The sequence below is a fragment of the Hipposideros armiger genome, unplaced genomic scaffold (genome assembly GCF_001890085.2).
Source record: "Hipposideros armiger isolate ML-2016 unplaced genomic scaffold, ASM189008v1 scaffold_46, whole genome shotgun sequence".
Lineage (NCBI taxonomy): Eukaryota > Metazoa > Chordata > Mammalia > Chiroptera > Hipposideridae > Hipposideros > Hipposideros armiger.
Window position 1 is genome coordinate 5,611,923 of NW_017731396.1, and position 18,946 is coordinate 5,630,868.

General features: G+C 52.6%; 1 protein-coding gene across 1 annotated transcript in view; it reads right to left on the reverse strand.

Annotated features, from left to right (window-relative positions):
* The window catches only part of SLC45A1 (solute carrier family 45 member 1), an 18,694-nt gene extending 2,293 nt beyond the window's left edge, over positions 1-16,401 (reverse strand). Inside the window, exons 1-8 of the mRNA XM_019639683.1 lie at positions 16,272-16,401; positions 12,835-13,255; positions 12,152-12,244; positions 11,512-11,736; positions 7,054-7,793; positions 3,932-4,085; positions 2,387-2,563; positions 723-928 (exon numbers count right to left, since the gene is read on the reverse strand). Of these exons, the coding sequence (XP_019495228.1) occupies positions 723-928; positions 2,387-2,563; positions 3,932-4,085; positions 7,054-7,793; positions 11,512-11,736; positions 12,152-12,244; positions 12,835-13,231 (1,992 nt within the window). The 5' untranslated portion in view covers positions 13,232-13,255; positions 16,272-16,401. The remainder of the gene's footprint in view (positions 1-722; positions 929-2,386; positions 2,564-3,931; positions 4,086-7,053; positions 7,794-11,511; positions 11,737-12,151; positions 12,245-12,834; positions 13,256-16,271) is intronic.
* Positions 16,402-18,946: the final 2,545 nt, after the last annotated feature.

Sequence of the window (18,946 nt, forward strand, 5' to 3'; positions counted from 1 at the left end):
AGGGGGGTAGTGGGGGGGGAGCTGGACGGATGATGGCTCGTGAGTGCGGGGTTTCTTTTTGGGGTGATGAAAATGTTCTATACCGGGTTGTGGTGATGGCCGCACAGCTCTGTGAATACACCAGCTACTGAACTGTGCCCTGGAAATGGGTGAATTACTTCTCGGTAAAGCCGTTAAGGGAAAATTTGTGTGAACAAAATACCAAAATTTTACAGAGAGGCAGGATTGGTGTTCCTGATATTTCCTTTTGCCTCAGACTCCACTGTGACTTGGCCCCAGCACTGTTATGTACCTGTTGTTATTTAAAGTTCTGATATTTGGGGCGTTAATTCTCATTTTTATAAATCTGTGTTAACGTAGTACTGATCTCGATGGCTGGGTTTTTTGTGCCCAAGGTGAATGCCCCACCCGAGGCCCCGAGCTAACAGGTGACCCTGAAGTCTGACAGAGAGTGATGCAGCAGGCCGGGCCTCCACCCCGCCTACCCCCACCCAATTCCCCAGGGAATGGGGCAGCTGTGCAGTCAGCTCCCTGCTCAGGGCTGTGCCCTGCTGTCACCATCCTGATGTTCTTAATGTTTGAGCAGGGCCCCACACTTGCCCTCAGATGGCGTGGTGGGTCCCGGCGCCATTTCCTCGGGGCAGGTTCTCTGAGAAGCTGGGTGCGGGGGGCAAGGACAAAGCGGCCTTTCTAGGCCCCGAGGCCAGAGGGGACGCACCTACCTTCTTGCTCTGGTAGTAGTCACACAGCAGCGAGTAGGGCAGGGTGCAGAGGGTGGAGAACAGGATCCCGTACGTGACGCAGAGGGACAGAACCACGTAGAGGTTCCGGGACAGGGTGGCGAGCCCGGTCCCCAGGCCAAAGGCCAGATAGGCGATGAAGTACAGGGTGCGGACACTGAGGTATTCTTCCAGCTTCTCCAGGATAGCTGCAGGCCGGACAGGAGGGTGAGGACACCACACCGCCCTGTGCCTCCTGGGGACTCTGCCCCTGGGCCACCTCCCCTGGGCTGACCCCAAGGCTGGCAGCCGGGGAACCAGTGTGGCAGGCAGCTCGCCCTGGACTAGGCAACCTACATGGGGGCCCAAGGGGCCGAGGGACCCCTGATGGCTCCGGTGGAGCCAGACAGACAGGGACCTGGGGTGGCCCTGTTCACACCAGCCTGGCCACACCCCCAGGTGCTGCTGCAGATGTGGGGGTCTTGGGGTTGAATTACGCATGGCCAGAGCATGTAGGGTTCTCAGCTAGAACCTCCTCTGTTCCTGCGCAGATCACAGCGCTCTCTCTCTCTCTCTCCTAAAACAGCCGAAAGCCCATTGCCCACGTGCGACAGAGAGTGCTTGGCACCTCAACTGCACACAGCACTGCTTCCCAGAGTCCAGTAACTCAGGGCCACTTCCCCACATCCTGGTGCCATGGGCTGTGGAGAACCAGACACTCCAGGTGCCACCCATGGGCTAGCAAGCGAGAGCTAAGGACTCTTTCCTAGCACGGCCTCTCGACTTCCACCAAAGTCCGTCTTGTACCTGGAGCTGGAATTCGCTAAGAGGGGGGCAGATAAAATAAAACAGGGACCCACAAACTACAGTTCTTGGGACCAGCCCTGCCGGCAGCCTGTGTGTGTGCCCCTAATATATAATAATAATAAAAAAAGAATAGTTTTTATTTTTTCAAAGATTATATGGAATTCAAATTCCCATGGACATAAATGAAGTTTTACTGGAACCCTGCCACACACATTCATTTCTGTCTCACGCAAGGCACAGGCAGTGCTGCGTCGTCCAGCAGAGACTGTCTGGCCTGCCAAGCCCAGTGTCTGCTCTCTAGTAGCACACTGCCAGCTGGGTTCCCCACTGGGATGGCACCCCGGCACCCTCATGAATGCACACAGCTTCCTGTGTCCCCTGGGTCTCTCAGGCACAGCCTTGGGGTCATCTCAGCCTCTGGCCCCAGGCCCACTCGGCACATCCAGAATCCCACTCCCACCTGCCCCTCCATTCTCCCCCCCCCCCATCTTCCCCCTCCATCGGGACCAGCTGCCACTTGACTCAAAGTGGGAAGGATGAAGAGGGCTGGTAGACAGCACACCCGCCTGGGGGTGGGCCCTGGGCCCCCACTTTGCCCTCGCTTGCGGGCCTGATCCTCTCTGACCAGAGGCTCACTCAGGTCTGGACACACACCCAGCCCTGCCACCCAGTATAGGCCAGTGCACCCCACTGGCCCCCAACAGGTTGCTAAATGACTGGAAAAAGACAGTGTTGGGATTGTGTGCCTGCGATTTTAAGACACACACCTGCCTTCAGCCTGCATACTCCAACCACCCAGCTGAAGGCCATCGTAACTCCCATGACGGCACCCGGCTCGCGTCCGCCCCGCCCGTGGGTACCTGAGTAGAAGGCGGCGCTGAAAGCGTAGATGCACATCCCCCAGCAGCCCATGGTGACTCCGCTGTTGTATTTCTGATACTCCTCCGACGTGTGCGGGGCTTTGGGGTCCCCCTGAAAAACCACCTCGCCCATGAAGTCCGTGTAGAAGAGCAGCATCCCCTCAAACGACAGCCAGCCTGGGAGGAGGAAACGGGCCGTGACCGCGGGCGTTGGAGAGCGGCCCCTCCTGTCGCCAACAGCCGGTTTTGTCTGATTCTCAAAGTAAGACGTGATTTTCGTAGATTCAGAACTTAGAGAAGGAATCACCTGTAGCCGCACCACCCAGCGATCACTTTACTGTTCAAATTCTGTAGGTTCCTACTAGTCTTTTTAAAAGAAGAGACATATTCTTATAAACATAGGCTGTGTTGCATGAAGGTTTGGTCCTGGTTTTTCTCTGAAAGTTATTGCAAGAAGAACTCCCTCCTTCTAAGACAAGAAACTGCCAGGGAGGCTCAGCCACAGGGAGGAGCGGGCGGCATTTAGTTAAGAGAAATATATGAGGAAGCACAAATGTTGGTATAGCCCCCATGGGCGTTATCACCGAGTAAACTGTAATGCTCACGTCCTCTGAATTCCCTGTCAATTTTCTCTTTCTTGGTAGAAGGGGGGTGGTATGTATTGGCTCTCCTGAACCCCAATAATTTTCATGCACAACTTTTCTATTCCATTAAATATTCTGAAACAGCCCCGTTTTAAAGATAGCAGACTATTTCAGTGTGTTCGCAGCATCACATCTTTAGCCCTGCTCCCACAGTCGGACATGTATACCGATCCCTGTTCCAGTTTCCGGCTATGAAAAATCATGCTGTGATAAATACCTCGCACATATATTCTTGTTAAAATCTCTGATTACGTCTGTGCAAAAAAATACAAAACAGGATCGCCGGGATAAAGGTTATTGACATTTTTAAGATGTTTGCCTATTAGCACACTGCCTCCTAGAAAATCATTCAGGTTTATGTCCTACAAGGTCTGAGAGCCCTGGATTATCTGGAACTCTTAATTATCCTCAGATGTTCAACAACCCAACGGCGAAGAGATACCAAGTGGAATGAAGCGCAAGTTGGGGCTTTTCCGTGGTGATTTAAGCGCCACGCCTCGTGGACATGAGACCAGTCACTGGACACGTGCAGGCACGTATGTCTGTCTCAGCTCTAAGTGAGGCCCAGACTGGTTTCAGACACAAGTCCCACCGGTGGGAAAGTGACATCATCACTTAACTGTGAGTTGTCCTTTGGTCATGAGGGTTTAGGCTGTGTGGAGACTGGGGTGTCTGGGCCCTCATCCAAGCAACTGGTGTAATGCAGGGCTGACCCACACCATGACCTGCCTCTGGTGGCATCTGGGAGCTAACAGAATGTGAGGGGCCACCTGGGGAGCGAGGCTCTGGGGTACCCTGGGAGGCCGATGGGGTGAGAGCCGTGGGTCAGGCAGCCCCTCCCCACAATGGAATGACCTGAGCGGGGACAGGGACGCATGGGGAGGCTTTGCCAAGAGCTCACCCAGGAAGTGGTTGACACACAGGTTTCGCAGGGCCTTGGGCATGTGGCAGATGGTGGAGCAGAGGTGCCTCATGGACAGAGCCTGCCCCGACGACTCGCTGGAGCCCGTCAGCTCACTCTCGTACTTCACACCGTTCAGCAGGATGTTTGCCACCTGGAAAGAAAGCCCCGGCGCCCCTTGTCAGAGCGCAGAACTCCGGCTGCCCAATGGAAGCCAGACACAGAGGCTGCGAAGGTGTCTTCCTGGATGGCGTTAACCCAGCAGCAAACGCCACCCAAACAAGACATGACTTTAGGTCGTCTCCCCAGAGACTCGGAGCTGCTGAGGATAGAAGTTCATTTCACTTGTGCCCGCATTTTGGCCGCAGGATGCGAGTTCTGTGCCACAGGGAGTCAGTCAATATCTTGCCAAATGGGAAACACATTTGAAAGAAAAGAGACATGGGTCAGTTCAGATCCCGACTTTATGAAATCCCTTCTCTTCCACGAGAGAAGGATGCGAAAGGCTGAGTTCAAGGTGATGGGGATATCTGTTCTCACTGCCCTCTGGACGGGTAGAACCCCGAGGATGTCGGCCAAGTGAGCATGTGCAGGAAGCAGACACCCAGACACCCAGATACTGCCCCTATCCCCCGTCAACAGAACTGGACCCAAGGGGGCTAGATTTCTTTCTGGGGCTCAGGAGTGACATGCCATGGCGACTAGGCTCATTGACTCTGCTGAGGAGGCCTCAGTCTACAGTCACTGCCCGGGTGCGGGAGCAGACACCAGCCAGATGAAAGGTGCCTGTCTCGGGAGGAGCTGCTCTGGCCCCACTGGGAGCGTGAGGGGAAGGGTGGAGAGTGTGCTGTTGTCAGCGCGTGGGTCTTCCAGTGGGAAGAGCAAAAGGAAGGAAAGAGCCCACAGTTTTAGTTCAAGGCCAGCCACATCACAGAGCCTGTCACCCACAGAGCTCGTCACCCTTGGCTGCTGGAGGAAGACTGCCAATGTCACACCTGCTGCCCCCCGACCTTGAGCCAGGAGGTGTTTATATTTAGCTCAGCTCAAGATGTTCACTTTCCTCAAAGAACTGATTCAAAAAGCACACTACATCAAGAATGGACATTTAAAAGAGGATTAAAGCGAGATAGTCAACCAGACATAGAAGTTTAGATTTTCAACCCAAGACCTGCATCTAGAAGGCAGCTGGGATTTTTTGAAACAGGATAGGATGACCCAGCATCGACAAAAGGCCTGCGTGACTGCTCCGGTGTCACCAAGGAGGATAACAATGCCCTTGACTCAGCAATCAGAAAAATCGCTCTCCTCTGAACACGGGATTTCCTAGCCCTGCTGTGATTTTCGGCTCTTCTGACCCTTTCCAGACTTGAGCTCATGAGGTGCCCACAGGCGGCAGCCTGCACACTGCCCCGCAGGGACTGGCACGCACCTTTGCGGCGTCCTTCCTGGAGATGAGTGGACAATCATGCTTAAGAGAGGATGGCAGTGGCACTAGGACCGACTAGCCACAGTGCACCAGAGAAAAGCAACCAAGACACACAGTCACACTAAGAATTTCACAACAGGGCCGGCTGAGTGGCGCGTTGGTTAAGAGCTGGCTTGGGACGCCAGAGGGCCCCGGTTCGGATCCCACATATGAGGGCCAGTGACACTGCCCTCTACAGCTAAGATGCTGAACAACAGCTCAACCTGGAGCTGGGCTGCCGGGAGTCGCCGGTGACAGCGTAGGCTGCAGCCCCTGTGGCAGTGGGTTGCCATGGGCTACTGTGTGTAGCCAGCAGCCGCAGTGAGCGGCCGTCCAGAAGCCGGCGACTGATCTGCCTCGCCCGGGAAGAGCGCAATGATGGTGCCAACTTGGGCCAGTGAAGCGACGTCCTCCACAACTAGACTGAAGAACAAAAAAACGACAGCAGCTTGTCTGTTCCCCTTCCCCCAATTCCCTAGCGCTGTTCCCATCCCCCCAATTCCCCAATAAAAAATCTTAAAAAAAAAAAAAAAAGAATTTCACAACAGAGAGAAAATGAACAGCCACCTCAAAATGTCTCCAGTTAACTTCCCACGAAATCAGGGGGTCTTCCCAGGCACAGAGAGGGGACTCCTGTCTGAGGACCTGCTGTCCCAGGGCCTCTAGGTCGGGACAGGTCAGCAGGACCAGGCTTTGCTTCATGGGGACACACAGCCCAGGCATGTCTGTGGCACTTAGGTCCAGGGGCCATGTTTCCAGGTCACCTGGCCCCTGTAACTGCTTCTGGGAAGCGGGGGCCTGGGGGGGCTGTGCAGGCGGAACACAGATTCGTAGGATTTCTGCTCAAGAAGCTGCAAGTTCTTGTTGAAATTCTCTGTCATCTTGTCATGCCCCTGAGGGCAGGCACGCCACAGAACTATGACTTTCAAGGTGAAAATAGTCTTTCTTCTATGGAAAGCCGCCTTTTCAAGATCAGACTCTGAAAGCTGCTAAAATCCCACATATCAGTCGGTGGCCTTTCAGCCAATCCCATGGACACTGCGTATGACACAAACAGCCTTCCAGAAGGTTCTTGGCCTTCACAGAACATGCTACTCACTGCCCTGTAGAATCCAGAGTTTTGACAGCCTCTGGGACAGCTGACTAAGCTTAGGAGGGAGTGGGAGGTGGGGGGTCCCAGGAACATCGGCCAAGGTTGACGTTTTGTTTAGTTTTTCAGAAAGACTTAGATTGTTGGCACCCAATGTCTGTGGCCAGAATGGGCTGTGGGCACTTGGGGTGGCGGGGAAAGCTCGAAACAATCGAAAGGCACACGACGCTTGTAACAAACTCACTAAAGAACTTCCCAGCCTCAATTACCTTTGGGCAAACATGACGATGGTGTTCAAAAGAACCTTTTCTTTCGTTGGGCCCCGTGTACGAAAGCACCTTTCGCTCCCTGACAGGCCCTGAGTTCACTCCTCCGAGCGCTCGTCGGGCCCAGAATCTGTTCACAGACGCGTTGTTTCCGCGGCTAGTCAGTCTAGAGCCGAGAATGAACCCCCGGAATGGCGGGGAATGTCTTTCCAGACTGACAATCCCTCTTTGTCATCTAACTGATGAGGGGGGACGCTGCACGGGGCCCTCTGACCCTCCCTTCTCCCCCATGTGCTTTTACCTGTTGACTGAAGGTCACGGTCCTTCTCCTGCTGGTTTCGGGACCAGCTCCTCCGGCGGCATCCGGGAGCGCCAAGGTCTGGGGTCTCTTCAGGATCCCGGTGGACCGTGGTTTAGAGGTGTCCAAGGAGCCCACCCTCAGGACGTCCCCGTCGCAGCCGGCTGTCAGGGCCACCTCGCGCCTCTCCCCGAGGCTGCAGTCCTGGCGGTAGAAGCCATCGGGGGCCCGGGGGAAGCTGACACTGATGGCCGGCCTCGGGACGCTGCCCGGGATGGCCAGGTAGTTGTCGTGGCCGCCCGTGAAGCAGTCGATGAGGACACTGTCGATGTGGGAGGTGGCAAAGGACGAGGCGAAGACGCTGAGCCCTGTGGGGGAGCTGTCCCTGCTGGTGAAGCTGCCGTACTTGGGCGTGAGGGGGCTGAGCGGGGAGATGGGGCTGGAGAAGCTGGCGTACAGGCCGGTGTCCGTGTGACAGGTGAGGGTGTCGCCCGCTCCCTCCTGGCCCAGGACAGGCGGGGAAGGCGGCAGCGGGAGGCTGGGGCTCTTCATGGCCGGACGCTTCTCACCCGGGAGCCGCAGGGGTCTCTCAGGGATGCTGAGCAGGGTCAGGATGGTGGTGACGCTTAGGGTGACCGCGGTGAAAATGTAAATGACCCGCAGCTGCCCACCCAGCGCTCTCCCGAAGCTGGTTCTGTCCCAGTGGATGCCGCCGACCACATACCCAAAGCCGCCTCCGAGACCTGGGGAGAGAACAGGGCTTGGAAGGAGGCGCAGAAGGAAGGTGGTTCCAGTCTCACTCAAGGTGCTAAGTCCACTCCAAGGACTTATTATCTGTCCCAGTGAAACCTCCCCCAAATGAGGATGAGAATGGATTCCCAGGGGCCCCTCAGGGACCCCCCTCCTCTGCCCTCAAGGGCCACCTGCTGGCCCGGCTCCAGGGAAGGTAGCGTTGCGACCACTTGCCGACGTTTTGTTCCACTTTATACGTAGCCTTTTAGGAATACGGATAGTAAACATCTACACCAGGTCTCATGTCTACACTGGGTCACATCTCCCCTTCAACTGCCCATCCCCCAGCGTCAGTGCCACATAAACGTGGAAGATGACATCTCCAACATCCATGGGCACGCAGGAATTCCCGTGGCCACCCAGCCTTGCTCGCCTGATGACATCATCCTCCAGCACGACCACCATTAGGAGAGTCACCCCTAATGGTGACCAGGAATGACCCACCCCTGTGGCCAGCTCTCTAGGCCACCAAGCTATCGGGCGGCAACAGGGCTGCAGGAGTACGATCCTCCCCTCCGTGCCCACTCGCTGCATTGCATGGCCTCAGGGAACTGGCAAATGCCCAACTGCTCACGCAGCGCAAGACAGAAGTGTGGGCGATGCCACACTGCACCCGACCGCAGCGGCGGACACACTTCCCCCCACGTGCTGCTTCCTCCAGCCCGACTCTGGGCCTCAGGAGAGCAGGGCGAGGCTGGGAGGTCTCCACCGGCCCAGCTCCCCGGCCCCTCTGAGGCCAAGTCCTGGGTCTGGTGTGTGACTCCTGGTTCAGCTGTACTTTGAGCCAGTCAACAGGCAGGGAGGCGAGTGCCCTCAGTGACCCTGATGGGAGGAGGAACCAGCGTCCAGCCAGCCTGTGATTTTGGCTGCGCTCTGCTGGGGGGGCAACTGGCCACATGTGGGCTTTGCCTCTTAAACAGTAACATCTGTGGAACAGCCTGGGCTTTAGACACATTAGCTCAACCTTCCATGTGTCCCTAGGGTGGGGTATGACACTGAATCCAACCAGTAATGTCTTACTGTAGAACTTCCTTCATTTGGCCCAGACTGTCCTTACGAGGCCTTCCGATTTCCTGTCTCCCCCTTTATTATTCTTAAACCCCCACACTCGTGGTCCTCGTTAGCCTCGCCCCACCCCTTTGGGAGATACTCTAAATCAAGATCAGATTTGAGATAAACCTTATTAATAACATCGATAGATTCTCACAGTTAAGAAACCATACATCAACTCAACAACAGCAGCAAAACCCAAATCAAAAATGGGCAAAGGACTTGAATAGACACGTCTCCAAAGCAGATGTACAAGTTGCCAATTCGCACATGAAAAGATGCTCGACCTGACTGATCACTAGGGAAATGCACATCGAAGCCCCAATGAGATAGCACCTCACACGCATTAGGATGGTCACTATTGAAGAAATAAAACAACTAGTGTTGGTGAAGAGGTGGAGAAATCGGAACCCTTGTGCGCTGTTGGGCAGGATGTAAAATGGTGCAGCCGCCATGGAAAACAATATGGAGGTTCCTCAAAAAAATTAAACATAGAACTACCATATGACCCAGCAATTCCACTTCTGGGTACGTACACAAAAGAATTGGAAGCAGGGTCTGGAAGAGATATTTGGACACCCATACAGCATTATTTACAAATAGCTAAGATGCGGGAGCAACCTGAGTGTCCATCGACGGATGAATGAATAAACAAAATGTAGTATAGACACAGAAAGGAATATGACTCAGCCTTGAAAAGAAAGGAAATTCTGACACGCGCTGCAGCATGGATGAACCTTGAGGACATTACGCTCAGTGAAATAAGCTGTGAGTCCACTCATATGAGGTACTTAAAGTAGTTGAATTCATAGAGACGGAAAATGGATGGTGGTTGTCCAGGGCTCAGGGGACAGCGTGGAGAACGGGGCGTTATTATTTAATGGGTATAGGGTTTCAGTTTTACAAGATGAAGAGAGTTCTGGAGATGGATGGTGGTAATGACGGCACAACAATGTGAATGTACTTAATGTCACTGAACTTAAAAAAATAGATAAGATGGTAAACTTTATGTTATATGGATTTTAACATAATAAAAAAAAGAAATAGTGCAGATTATACAGTAAAAAAATGAAGTCCTTCTTCCTACCCCCCAAAGCCCAGCGCTGGCCTGGCCGAGACCCATGCAGAAGTATGATGGGCCCACGTCCACATACGTGTGTAAGTAGAGAAGAACAACAGCATTTTCTAGAATAAGCAGCTGAGGTTTGAAGAGGCCAAACCGTTTGCCAATGTCCCACAATTAACGGGAGGAAAAGCCCCAAACCCGGTCAGGCTCTTGGATCCCATAGCCCATGCCTCTAACCACGGGGCACTCTGGCCTTGGCGTACCGGTCCTGCGCGTGTCTTGCTGTCATTCCCCTGATTTTCAGAAATTCTTTTCCTATTTTACATGAGATTGTTCATTTCCACTTTATTTTGTAACAAGGTTAAGAGTTTTATATAGGAACGCTAGAGGTACTGATTTTTATATAAGACTTTGATAAGCAAACATCATACTGAGTTCCTTTACTGTTTCAGGTTAATTCTGTTGAAGTTTCCCTATGTGCAGTCACAGAGCCCTTTGGTGACAGCTGTCACCCTGCACACCTCGTGGCTATTTCTACTGTGCAATTGCAGAGGCTCTGGGTGTTCAGCGGTCATTCCTGCTGTGTTCCTGACTGACAGCAATGTCTCTCCTGTTTGGCCTTAAGACAACACAGGTGTGTGTGTGTGTGTGTGTGTGTGTGTGTGTGTGTGTGTGTAGCCATGTATGTGACACATACATAGTTGATTCTCATTTTCAGATTTCATATGTGTGGATTTACCTACTTACTAAAACTGATTGGCGATCCCAATCAATACACTGACCGCAATACTTCCCGTACCCAGTCACTTGCGGATGTGCGCAGAGCAGCAAAAATCGTGAGTTGCCCAGCGCACATGGTGCCAGTTGGGGTCTGGGAAGATGACGCTGTGTTTTTGTGCCATTTCTCATGCTGTAAATAGCCATCCTTTTCATCGCCTAGTAGGCGCCACCTGTTTGAGGTTTTGTGCTTTTTTGTTGGTGGTATCACTGATTGAAACAACCCAGGTGTGGTGCCGTCTAGTCTTCCGAAGTGCAAGTGTGATGAGCCTCACGGAGCAAACGGTGTTAGATAAGCTTCATTCGGGTGTGCATTTCAGTGCTGCTGCCTTGATTCAATGTTCATGAACCAGTGATATATACTAAATAGGTGTCTCTAAACACAAAACCAGGTTATGCATTGCTCGGTTGATGACAATGTTGTGACGAGAAGTTCATAGGAACCTAACCACGGATTCCTCCTAGGGGCAATGAACCAGCACTGGCTCATTCAGGGGTCAAAGCCACTTTGTGACACAGCCACACAGCTACATACATGCAGTTATATATATACACGTATAGTTGTATATATGCTTATGGACACACATATATGCACACGTATCAATAGTATCGTTGATATGTATTGTCTGAGATATACATCTCAATTGCTTCAGCGCCCATGCATTCAAATGTTACCAACTTGTTTTTCAAATCAGGACGTGAGGCAGGGACTCGCAAGGGCACACAGTAAAACTCGCGACCCTGCAGGCCCACCGACCACCCCGGCGGACACTCACCTGCCAGGAGAGCGTGGACGTTCAGGCCCCGGTCCTGGTCGGCGGGGCTGCACACATCCATCATGTAGGCGTGGCTGGGGTTGTCAGCCGAGTCGGCGCTGAAGTCCATTAGCACCACGCCGCACACGGTCAGCAGGATGCCCCACTTGTGGTTGTCAGCTGTGTCGGCCAGCGCCATGCCCAGGTCCCTGCCGTTGAGCAACAGTGAGAGGCCCAGCAACGCCCCTGAGGACAGAGACCCAGAGTCACAGGGGGACATGCAGAGCCACTCTGTCCCCCGCGGCCCACAACGTAAGTCTAGAATCTTTCAGGCCCAAGGATCCCTTTTCGATCAAATTCCACGCAGACCCCGTTGGGAAAGCCATCTGGCGACTCACCATATTTTTTTTCATGCTTGGATCAAGGTTTTGGTTTCATCAAGCACAGCAGGATGAAAGGAACTTAAGTCACTTTTAAAAATGATCAAAGCAATATATTCTCACAGCTAACTCAAGCCAGGTTATGGGGTACCCCTGCCACCACACCAGTGAAATTATCTGGGTATTTGCTGTGGCCAACACTCTTCAAGATTCTCCTAAAAGGGAACAGTAGGGGCCTTTTCTCTTTTTTTCCACTTTACTTCAATTCCAAAACAACAGACCTATAGCCAGGACAAGAATGAAAGGGCGTCTCCTTCCAAACCTTGAGGTACATCGGTCACTCCAAGCACCCAAGAGTGGCTGCAGTAGGAATCCTGAAACAGAGCAGGCCGGTGGTCATTGCTGGGGTCTCCACGGCACATGGGGACAAACACTGAGACAGTCTCATCACATTCCTGAAATACCTGCACTCAAACAGTCCCCAGAAAATAAGATGATGAAACTCAGAGTCAGCAATAAAACCCTAAGCCAGAAGAAAAGAAAAAAAAAAGACAAGCGGACTCTTGGAATCACTCGACTTCTTCCTAAACTTGCTACTGAGGCCCCTTTAGAGCACTAAGCAGCCGTGACCTTGGGAATCCAAGAAATTCCAGGACCTCCCAGATCCAGCCCACATCCAACTTTATTGATTGGCCCTTTCAGTGAGAGCTCGGTGGCCCAGGACAGTGCTAGTCCACAGAGGCTGCTAAACTCCTGTTCTATAAACTGGTTTAGACAAAGTAACTGAAAATACGGGGAACAACCGGCCATACCTGTTTTCCCACCGCCCCATACTAATGAGTGGAACTTAACCCCTGCTCCTCCCTTGTCCCCTGGGGACCCTCGAGCTGCTTCAACAGAGGCTTCCAGAAGCTTCTGGAAGTTTCTGGAGGCCATCCACCATCGGGGCTGAGCTGGGGCTCACCGAGGATGGGGCTGATGAACCACACCAGGCTGTAGAGCTGGTCGGGCAGGCCCATCTGCAGAAGCACGGGGGTCACGTACGCCGTCTCCATAGCGTAGCTGAACTCAATGCCAAAGAGGATGCAGCCGTTGAACAGCAGCTCCCGGAAGGACCTCTGGGGGTGCAGGTCCCCAAAGTCCACCAGCTCGATGGGACATGGGGTGTTGGGGGGTGGGGGTGGGGAGGGGCGAATGCTTTTCCTCCTCTTGGGGTGTCGTTTGAAGTTGTTGGCCCGGTGGCTGATGTGCCGGGTCACGGACCCCGCATAGCCCGAGATCTGAGACCTCCAGAAGTCCTGAGGAGCCAAAGTGGGGAAGAAGGCCTCTCCCGGCGGGGTGTTGCTCGTCGGGGGGATCATCGTAGGGAGGGCCAGTGCGTGTTCCTGTGGGGAAGCCCATTGGGAGGGCAGCAGTGACTTCCTTTTTCCAGGTGGTTCTCCCCCTACCCTCCCCCTGAGTTCACACTGAGGACCCCTTAGAGTCACACCATGCCCCCCAAAGTAGAGCCTACAGCTTGTGGATGGTGTTAGCAGCCTCTCTCAAAACAGTGCAGCGCCTCTGCCCACGGAGACCAAGCCAGGTGCTCTCTCCCTACTCAGAGAGAGGACATCCCGGTTCTTCAGGTCCCCGCACTCAAACTCAAAGGGACCATTCCCCACACGGGCGCCACCAGGTGGGTCAGGCAAAGAACCTCCTGAGGAGTCGGGGCAGCGAGAGCCTTAGGGGATGTCAGGCTGTTTTAGAACTGCAGCTCATTTCCAGCTCCCAGAGGAGCAGGGAGGAGAGGAGATGGGCATGGCACGGGGCCCACCTCCAGGCACCCCAAGCACCCACGCACTGTTAGGGGAGGAGTCACCGCGGTCACCTTCCCTGGTACTAGGTTCACTCTTCACAGTAGGTGGGGGGGGATCCTTGCCCAAAAGCAGCTGAATGAGTTTAGTTCAAGTTTTTTTCAGCATCAACTGGATGAGTGAATTTTCAGTCAAGTCAGGACTGATAATTTTTTAGTGTTTGAAAATGCCAAACGAATTCATAGAGATAAAAGAAAGACATGCTTCTTGCCCTCGAGCTAGGTGAAAAAGTGGAGGAAAGGTGTTCTAAGCAGTGGGAACCACCCATGTGAAGAAGATACGTGCGACATTCGGGCATAGTGGCGGTGTGGTGAGAGAGGAAGCCATTAGGAGGGATCAGCAGATCTGGGAGGGCCTTGGAGACTTGCTAAGAGGAGGATTTCACACCGAGATGACAGGGATTGACATAACCAGAGACTCAGCCTGCTCTCACTTCTGTAACTGGCTTATCTTGTGACCTTAGAAAAAAATCCCATGCTCTCCTCCGAAACAAGAACCAAATGTACCTAAGAACTCTGTAGACAAACAACACTGCATGAAAGACATAATTCATGTATGAAGATTAAACCAAGACCGAAATGTTTAAAAAGCTAAGCCCTTTGTTTATGTTCCTCCCGGTCTAGCTCAGGCCCTTGTACATAGTAAATACTTCAGAAAAACCTGTCCATTGGTCTTGCCTTCAAACACCCAGGTGGCTGTCAGCGTTCCCTGGGGCTTTATTCATTAAGATCACAGCACAGAGTGCCCGTCGGAACACTGCAAAAGACCGGCTCCTTAAAAGTCAGAAGGAAGACCATTAGCACAGGTGTGTGAGAGGGCTTGACCTGACTCTACCTGTCCAGTCACAGCCCCACAGCGGCCTCCCTGTCTGCCTCTCTACCTGCCCGCTTCAGGCACACAAAACCTCTCTTTCCTTTCCTATTAGCGTTTTACCCCCATAAAAGTGAACCTAAGTGCACGCACGTTAGACACCTTTCATTTTGGAATGAGGAGCCATGGAAGAATTTCAGATTTCAACAGCACTTGATGGAAGCACACTTTTGAAAAGGGGAACCTTTGCGACCCTACTTAAAAGGAGCTATGTAGACAGCCCAGGTCTCTACCTGTGATGTGACGGCTCCCTCACCACCGACCCACGACCCCCAGCTTTAAAACACAGCCCGAAGCTTGTCCTCGCAAAAGTGAAACACACACCCCCACACCCCAACACCTAAACCAGATTTCAACCTGAACTTGAAAAAGCCTTCCCTAAGGGTTTACCTTCAAATGTGAGAGTCAGTATTACCATTTTTATTTTTAAAATACCTTTATTAAAAGCTGTCCATGAAAAGTTATTCTAAGAAGAATGTTTAAAATTCATTTTGAATGTTATAAAACTGAAAGTGAAGTTTAAAATAATGAAATAGGATTTTAATACAAATATTCCCCAGACCATCTTAATCATGCTATATGACCATTTACTCAGTCCAAAAGAAGAAAATGCACGCTTATGCCGGGACCCTCAAGGTTATATATCAGGCCCACTGTGCTTCCGGAACACAAAGGGCGTCTCAAGTAACGAAGCCCTCAGATGTGCTATGGGAAGATTACGTGGCAAATGATTAATAAAAGCAAACAATGTCCATGTAATTTGAATGTTTGAAATTATCCTACTATGAGCCCAAGCCATTTCTTCATGTCTTTCTCCTCTTTTCTGAGTGAAACCAGGCTTCCCATCATGGGGTCACGTGGGCCACACTCCCTCCCCACTCCTCCTTGGGCCAGCTCTCAAAGTTAACACTTCAAGGAAATCTCCCTAGACCAGTCAAGGGCTTTGTGGGCTTGTGGGGATGTGTTTAATAAGCTGGTTATTGAATTGTGGCCCCTACCTGACAGCAAATTGATCCCGAAAGCCCTGGTCAGGTGCACGTGGAGCAGAGGTTCCATCAGCACCTGACTCTACTTCCCCTTAAAAGCCGAAAAACACATTGTGGGAACCCCAGAGATAATCTGAGAAGTTATCCATTGCGCAGGACAGAGTGAACCGAATGGCTGTAAGCCTCCTGTTTCAACCTCAGCTTGTTACCCTTGGTAAAAAGGCAGTCATCCTGGATGCTCGTGATAATCTTAATCCTGGAAGGCTGGAAGAGTTCATACCCTGGCCCCTTGCCCCTGGCCCCTGACCCCTGGCCATCAAGAGGGTTCAGCCTGAGGCGGGAAGTGAGCCGGAAGCTGATGACACCTGCCCAGGTGACTGGGGAACAGGGAACAGGGCCTCTGGCACCAATAAGTACAGCGGTCGCTGGTGCAAATTGCAGTGTTTGCTTTCCTTTCTAGCAAGGATGAATGAAATACATTGTCACCCAGCTGCTACCCTTCTCAGGGCCAAAGGGGTCCAGACCGAGTCTCCACGTACAGTTCAATTAATTAGGCATCCAAGAAGAACAAAGGTCTCCGTGCCAACCTCCAGCCCCAGTCCTGGCAGTCTGATCACCCTGGGGCCTAAGCCGCCACGCTCCCAGCACAAAGCCGGAAGCCGTGCGGAGGGCGCAGGAGGAAATGGTGGTACCTGTGATTCCAGCCAGGAGGCATCCCTTTCCGAGGCCGGGCTCCTGCCTGCCCTGTGCTCAGCTCGGTCCCGGCCCAGCCGCCCCCGGCCCGCCGCCCTGCTGCAGCATCACCCCGCGAGGCGGGGCCGTGACGTCACGGCTGCATCCTCACCGCCCGCGGCCGGTACCCGCAGAGCATCCTTAAAGCGGCACCGCCCAGTCCGCCCCGACCGCCCGACCCCTGCCGGCCGCTTATCCGGCTCAGACCTTTAAAGGTCCGCGGGATCCGCGGGGAAAGCCCCAGAGAACAGGCCCGCTATGACTTCCGTGGGCCTGAGGCACGCTTGCCATGGAGAGCCCCTTTCTCTATAAAAAAAATACTAAAATTTTTATTTAATGGCTGTGTTGGTCTAAAGAGGAAATATTAATACTTACTGTATGTTAGAACATTTCCTTGGCCTAAAAGCTCTCATTTTTCTTCTTCTTCTGATTTTAAAAGAAATGAACTCATTTCGTTGATCCCTAAAAGCATTGTGTGCTCTGGACACTGTGCCCATTGTACAGGGTGGACAAGTTGATCCTGCCTGGAACTATTATACCGCACGCACTGATTCACTCAGCAGACGTATCAGGTGCCGGCACTATTCGACGGACTGGGGATATGGCAATGAAAACGTTTCTGCCCCGTGGCATGACATTGTAGACAGGGAGAGAAGCATTAAAAAGACAACATAAATAAGCGACATGCCAGGAGATAGTAACTCCCCAGAGAAGGAGCTCAGGAGTGTGGGGCTGGAGGAGGGGGTGTTGTTACCGGTTGAAATGGGGTTGTTGCTGAGTCCTCACCTACAAGTGACATCTGAAGAAAGACTTGGAGGAGATGAGGGGCCAGCCCTACTGATATGGGGGGCGAGGTCAAGCTAGGCAGCGGGAAGAGTCAGTGCAAAGGCCCTGGGGTAGAAGTGAGGTGGGCTAGGCCAATGACAACACAGATGATTGGACAGCCTGTACTGAAATTACGCCACAGAAAGCGCTACTGAGGGGAGGCATGTGTCTCTATGAATGTTTATAATGTGGGGATTTGACCTCATCCGGAGAGTCAGGCGTCACTGGACGACAAGTGAGACTTGAGAAGTGCACCAAAGCTGAGTAAGGAGGGCAGTTTGTTCCAGCTGGAGGGGTCAGCATGTGCAGATCTCTTGTGACAGGAGAGGGCATGGTGAGCTCAGCGCTGAAGGAAGCCCGTGGGGCTGGAGTACAGAGGCCCAGAGTGAGAGGAGGGCGGGGTGGAGATGCAGATCCGGCCCAGCCTACAGCTTCGTGGGCTGCAGTCATTTTTAGGAACAAGATGAAGCTTAGAAATGTTCTAGACAGGGGCGCAGGCGACATTAATCCTGTATGTATTTGGCAAAGATCATATAGCTCACGGTGGAGAATGGATTGGAGGGGGTCAGGAGGACCAGGTGGGGCACCGGGTAGGAGCTTACAGAACAGCCCAGGTGGGAAAGGATGGGGTTGATGGTGGAGGGACAGAGGTGGTGGATTGGCTGGGCATTTAAGAGCGAGGACCAATAGGACTTGATGATAGACTGAGAGGTATGGTGGGAAGGAGGGAGGGAGGTGCCAAGAAGTTTTGAGCTTGGACACCTGGGTGAAGGAAGGTAGACTTATTGGGGGGAGAGCAAGTTGGTGGGTGGGGTAAGAGTCATAGGTTGACTTTGGGACAGGATAAGTTTGAGGGCCTTTGAAGCATTCAGGCCATCAGAGCTACGAGTCCAGAGCTCAGAGATGGTCCTTTGCCAATCACCTGCCCAAGGAAAGTAACTGAACACGCTGTGGACAGTGACATCAGCAGGGAGCGGTGTAGTGCAGGGCCCCAGGTGAAGCCTGGAGGAACTGCAACAGTTATTGGCCACTTCTAGGAGATGGAGCAACCAGAGAATGGGTTCTGCCTTTTTTTTTTTTTTCTCTAAACAGGAGTAATACAGTAGTTTGAAAAAATATCAGTGTTTTTCTATCTTGCATTTACACACAAATGACCTGCTATTGAACTGATAAACCTCAACATCTCAGGGGCTTAACGCAATAGACACTTATTTCTGGCCCGGGTGAAGTCCAAAGGGGATGCCCCTGATGGGTGGGGGACCTCCACGCAGTCATTCAGGGACCTAGGCTCCTTCCATCTGGGCTTTGCCAGAGCCAGGCTTGCAAGAGGCCCACATTCCACTCACATTCCATTGTCTGGGACTCAGTGACACGGCCACACCCAAGCAGAAGGGAGGCGGGGAATGTGGCCTCTGCCCAGGTTGAGGAGGAAGTGGGTGTGGGGAGCAGCTGGCCAGCTGCTTCTTTAGCTTTTATCTGCTTGCGAGAGGGAGGGCAGAGTGGGGACAACTGGGAAAGCTAAGGAAATAGAAGTTAATTATCTTGCTCCTGCTAGTCAACATGGGATTTTGCAGAAAGAGAAAAGGCTTGAAATTTAGGCATTGTTGAGAAAAGACTTTAAAAATATTCCTTTGACCTTTTTAACCTTCCAAAAAGCTAACCTCCCAGGATTAGAATGCTCCTTTCTTAACCCTCCAGGGCCAGACCTGACCGAGGCGTTTCTCTGTCTTACCGTTAGGTCTAGACCAAGGCCAGACTGGAAGGACACCCACAGAATGTGGAGGAAACACAAGAGGAGCCGTGGGAGGCA